Here is a 6,000-nt window from a genome sequence, read left to right on the forward strand (position 1 = left end):
ATCGAATGTGGACTAGCGAGCCTAAAAATAGCGTGCAAGCAAATGAGCCCCATGTGTTGATGTGTGCAAACGCTCAAGTGAACGGGAAGAATGGCTTAGTCACCAAAGCAAGGGCAAGCAGGAAACCCGCGGGCCAAACCAAGCGAGGGTATTCATCTGTCTGACTTAAACACATGTGAAATACACTGTCGTGGCCTTTCCTAGGCAGACTAGGACCTATGATGAAGAAAAACGGGGAATGGTGTGGGGGGGGGGGGGGGAGGGGGATAAGGGAAGGAGTCGAGATCTTGGAGTGAGGGAGACGGGTGAGGGAGGAGAGAGTTACATGTCGAGATGGAATTGGGAAGATGTGGAGAGGGAGGTGGACAGGTGATGCTAAAGATGAGATTAGCATAATGCCTGGTGACGATGACTAAATCTGCAATCATTTTAACAGCGTAGCCTACACTCTTTTGGAACTTACGTCTGAGTCCAGTCTGACAGATTTCAAAACCCTCTGCCAACTTCAGGCCCTCCCGCAAAATGTGCCCTCCGCGGCGACAACGTTGCCGCCTTTGCCGAAGGCACCGTGGGTCCTGCTTGTCCATCCAACGCAACCTGCTACTGCTTTCGTCGTTAGAGGGCGTTGATATTATAGGAAGCAACTCGGTCATGCAGATAGGGGAGGGGGGGGGGGGAGCCCTTTGCGACTGGTCTGCGTGGGGCCTGCTATCACTCTAAACCAAGCGGTATATGACCCAGATTTACATTCATCATTGGTCAAGAGGGACATAGTTAGACAATTGATAATGTTAGCACCTATCATTTAACCCTTCTCTGCCAGAGACGTTGGGCAGTGTGTACAGCGCTGTACGGTTTTCTGTGCCAGTCGGCACTCGAGGCATACAAAGGGTTAAGGTCTTATTCCCTTTTACCACAGACTACCATTCCAAACGTGTAATGCGATCAAGGAGGTAGGCCTATAACTTGCCTAATACCTCGTTGGGGGAATTCACAGATTGTGTGAAGGAAGAAACGGCGAATATCAGCAACGCGACACACCGACTTTGGGCGTAGAAAAGACTAGATATAAAGACAAATCGCTTGAGAAAGACTGGAGGAGAAAAGAAAACTGCTGAGATGATATTAGGTATATGATAGTAAACATTAAATGTGAACTTAGGAGATCTGCAGAATGCAAATTAACTGCGAAGAAGAAAATCGAAGGATATATCCATTTCTATAGCTGTTCTTATAGCTTTTGATAAAATGCGCGAAGAGACTGCTTCATAAAAGTAGGCATTCTTGCCTTTGTGTGCGCTATGCCTCTTTGTTATAACAATCGAAATTTACTATTTCTCTGCTTCACCGTTGACCGAATTATTTCTGGGCTGACTAGTTCAAGTTCAAGTTCAAGTTCAAGTTCATATTTATTCGTTTTTCCACAATATATAATACAAACATAAATCTCACTTTCTTAAGTGACAAAATCAATGCATAAAATTGTACAGAGAAAACAACAATAGGAAAAAGATTAACAGTAGCGATACATTGCAATAGTTGCTAAGATTACTAACGAAAGTGAAATAGTTTTCAATATATGCACTGTGTGAAAAAAACTATTGCTTAGAAGAAAAACAAATTATTCATTCAACGTTTCCATTAATTAGCAAAAGCTGATGAAAATAGAATGAAATGAAATAAACAAGTAAAAGGTGATAAAAGTGAAAGAACAATTACATCAACGCTTGAACTTTTTATGCTACTCCAGTGTCGACTATTATCGTGAAAGCACTCCACCCCACCCCCCCCCAAAAAAAAAAAACAGAGAAAAAAGATAAAAGGAGTAGAAAGTCAAAGAGTCTGTGAGCACCCGGTACAATGACATTTTGCTCCTATGAAATCTCTGTACGTTAAAGCAAACATCTACCCTGAAACATAACCCTAGCCCTAATCATGACCCTATTCCTCATCCTCATATCAAACTAAACCTGAAACCCATTCTCAAACCTAACTCCAATCCTAAAGTTCTTGGATAAAATAAGACCGGAGCAGTTGTCGCATTAACAAATGTCGTGTCGCCTCTGAGCACCAAATGTAAGTTTGTCTATCGTTGCTTTCCCAACCCCCTCTGGCCCAGGAACCGATCTACATTGTGACGGAGTTGATGACCCACGGCTGTCTGCTGCAGTACTTGCACGACGGCGAGGGCAGACATCTCAAGGAACCAGAGCTCATCGACATCACCGCACAGGTAGGCACCCAGAGTGGAGAAATTTTCGATAATCAAAGGAGAACTCCGAATGATTTTCAGTTTTTTACATTTTAACAACAGTTACTATAAATTGGTGATACTTGGTACAGAGTTTCAGAATTTATAGTAATTGGGATGAAGAAAATAAGAATGATTTCAAAATTTATGAGTAATCACAATGAACGAGGATGACGACGTAACAACTTTACCATAAGAATGCATGAGTTTGGGCTTAAGGAAGTGTGCATAAGTTCTACACAGGTGAACTTGTTGAGCAAGCGGTATTGTTATGGAATCACATAGCTACATTTTTGAAGTATGTGAGGCTCCTATGTCATCATCCTTGCTCGGTGTAATTTGTTTGAGGCTTTTAAGAGTATTGGTCTCTCTGCTCGAGGCCCACAATTAATTCCACAAATCTAAACATGGAGCTGTAAATTAATGTACTAAATGATGCGAAATCATATATTATGAGAATCCCACGGACTTCCCCTTTAATGATAAATTCCAAGAGAGACTGAAGGACAGCGTCCTACAATTTGATGCACCCTTACAGTTTTCCCTCTCTTTGTCAAATGCTACTTTGAATCGTTATTGCGAGAAACATTGTCTACATATTATAGTCTGAAGTCAAAAAAACTTCTTACGAAGCGTTGACCTATACCTTCCCTAAATCTAGCTGTTTAAAATGCTCAGACAATCGAAACAGTGATAACGTTGATTAAGATGATTCAACTATAAAGGAAAAAATAGAAATTCTATGCGGTGAGCGATGACATTTACAAAACGAATTCTACTGGGGGTTTACGAGTTAATGCTCAAGATGGAATATCATGAGTGAAATTTACTAACACGTAGGCACTAATAAAAAAAATCCGAAGACAAAACCAATGCGAGGACAAAAACCCACAGAAAATAACGCAACAAGTTATACACACATTAGGTGAAGATATCTTTTTCATTGGACCATACGACGTCTAATATTCCTGTAACCCACGAGGGCCCCCTATTTACTACAAACGTTATGAATGTGATGGACTTCAGAAAGTAACTACATCAGTGTTTTTGATGTCTACAGCTTCATGTAGTTCTTTACAATTAAGAAAAAAAATGTTTAATTGGTTGTCCTTTCACTGACTTTGACGATAATAAGAACCCGCTTATTCTCCCCCCCCCCCCCCTCCACCCTCCTCCATTTCCCTATGTTAGGTTTCGGATGGCATGGCATATCTGGAATCGCAAAGGTTCGTTCACCGGGACCTGGCCGCCAGAAACATCTTGGTCGGGGATCACAGAAATTGCAAGGTGGCCGACTTTGGACTGTCCCGCATCATCGAAGACGAATACATTGCAAGAGAAGGTGGGTTTTAGTAATTGAACTACAGGATTGATTGCGTTTGAGTGTGGCGCTTATACCATGGCATTTCGAGGATTACGTATGTGTAGGAAATATTATGTGTACTAATACTTTTGAAAAACTTTGACTCTATGATTTGCTACGGCGTTATTAAATTGAGGTTATTCAAGTTTTATGCATATGCAGAGAGACGTATCAACGAAACACGGGGGATTTGTGTCATAACAACAACCCCAAGAGCATGATTTTTAAGCACTAACAGTGCAATCTCATGTGACATGATTGTCATGAGATTGAGTTAACAAAGCTCTCATTGCCTATGTAAAGCTTGCTGTGCAAAGCAGCAACAGGGATTACTTCTTCAAGAGTCAAGAGTCATGTGGTATTTTAGATTCTGATACCAACGAAACTGTAACCTGAAACTCGTCGATGCTTGTGCTCTAAAGAGCGCCCTCTGTGGTGCATTTCACACACTAACGTTCGCATAATGGAAGGACCACGGAACTGATCAGTTATGTAGGAAGGACCGTAGATCTTCATCATGTCCACGTGTCATAGTTTATGTAGGACTGATTGCTTTCACATTTCATGAAGTTGGACGATATCTATGAAACGTGACAGCTAACAATAACAGTAAGGTTTTCAGATATAGAATCAGACAGAACTGATACCCTTTCCTTCTCTACAAAATCTTCTCGCAGGTGCCAAAATGCCCATCAAATGGACAGCCCCGGAAGCCATCAACTTTGGCAAATTCACCATCAAGTCAGACGTCTGGTCTTTCGGTATCCTCATTTACGAAGTCATCACTAAAGGGCGTGTCCCCTACCCTGGTAAGGAGCGTGGTTTCATAGAAACAACATTGAATGCACTTGTCCACAAAAACAAACAAACAAACAAACAAACAAACAAACAAACAAACAAGCAAAGAATAATAACAAAAGCAACAGCAATCACCAAATTGTTCATTGACAAAGATGCATGATTCTAATGGGTAACTACTTTTTGAAATGCATTACGTTTTGGTATAATTAGAAAATGTTACGAAAGTTACAGTAATTCGTTACGACTATATAGTGCGTTTCGTTTTAAGGTAGGTATTACTGTTGTTAACTACCTACATGAGTAATTCACATTCAAAATATCTATAACACGTTGGGGGCTTCGTTGTCAGGTTGTCCTTGTGGAGACTTGGGGGTGGGGATGGGATTGGGTTGGAGGAATATATATTTTTCGAAAGACTTAGTTCCAAATCAGACGATCAGGTGTGGTCAAGTTATCAAAAGGAGAAGAGGGGATGGCGGTCCAAACACAGCTCTATACATTGGATGTAGAAAGTAATTGGATGAAGCCCGGTAATGTTTTCCGTAGAACAGGTCGGACTGTGACATCTCAAGCCAATGATGCAAGCTCCAGTATACAGATGATGCACAGGATGGAGTGGATCGGTGAGAATTGGATGCGCGAGTTTAACTTTGGAACTGTGTAACTGTTCCAAAGTTAAACAAGAGCATCCAATTCTCACTGATCCACGAAATAGGCCTGTGCATCATTCGTGTTATAAAATTGGCCCGTAAATTCATGAAATACAACCATTTTCCCCATCATGCGTCCGGTACACGTACAATCATTGACAACTACAGTATACAAGACTTGAGCCATGCCTTCGGATTTTACCGGACGCGTGGCTCAGTGTGGATCAGTAAAAAAATCAATGCGTGACAATTGACCAATCAGGTTGCAGAGATTCTAAAGCCCATTTTATAATATCTATTGTCTCCCACTAGGCATGGTTAACAGAGAGGTGCTTGACCAGGTTTCCCGCGGTTACCGCATGTCCAAGCCCGTGGAGTGTCCCGACCAGCTCTACGACATCATGCGTCAGTGCTGGGACGCACAGCCGGAGAAGCGGCCGACGTTCGACTTTCTCCACTCTTTCCTGGACGACTTCTACCACGCATCGGAGATACAATACCAGTAAGCGTCGACCCCGGATGAATTAAGATTGCGCAATATCGTGGATTCTCGACGCGCATTACCGTGAATTCTCGACGTGCATCAATCGCAATATGAGCGTAACCTTGCTCTCTCCACTGGCCTTTTCCACGCGTATACCAGCCAAGCCCTTGATCCAAACATGGCTTTCTCCCCTTGGAACAACCGCATCTTCCACGATTAGGGAGTGTAGGAGAGAGTGAACAAGTGCTGGTTCTTAATGGACAGTTTATGAAATGATGATATACTGCCTGTTGCAACATGTTTAAACATAAACCGATGTTTGTGTTCATATTGAAAAAGGAAGGACAATATTTCGTACACCCTTCTATCTCTCATGTAAATGACGAATACAGGAAAAAAAGAGTCCCCGTGATATTTGATGGTAAATCTTTGTGAACAACGTCCGTGCAGA

The 6,000-nt window shown here is 42.0% G+C and overlaps 1 protein-coding gene across 1 annotated transcript in view; it reads left to right on the top strand.

The window, feature by feature from the left end:
* LOC139710036 (proto-oncogene tyrosine-protein kinase Yrk-like) overlaps positions 1–5,792 on the top strand; it is a 29,885-nt gene extending 24,093 nt beyond the window's left edge. The window contains exons 9-12 of the mRNA XM_071621983.1: positions 2,120–2,233; positions 3,443–3,593; positions 4,292–4,423; positions 5,378–5,792. Coding sequence (XP_071478084.1) covers positions 2,120–2,233; positions 3,443–3,593; positions 4,292–4,423; positions 5,378–5,571 — 591 coding nt within the window. The 3' untranslated portion in view covers positions 5,572–5,792. The remainder of the gene's footprint in view (positions 1–2,119; positions 2,234–3,442; positions 3,594–4,291; positions 4,424–5,377) is intronic.
* Positions 5,793–6,000: the final 208 nt, after the last annotated feature.

This window comes from Diadema antillarum, unplaced genomic scaffold, assembly GCF_040938485.1.
Source record: "Diadema antillarum isolate AM-2024a unplaced genomic scaffold, OU_Dant_1.0 seq00001495_RagTag, whole genome shotgun sequence".
In the NCBI taxonomy this organism is placed as follows: Eukaryota; Metazoa; Echinodermata; class Echinoidea; order Diadematoida; family Diadematidae; genus Diadema; species Diadema antillarum.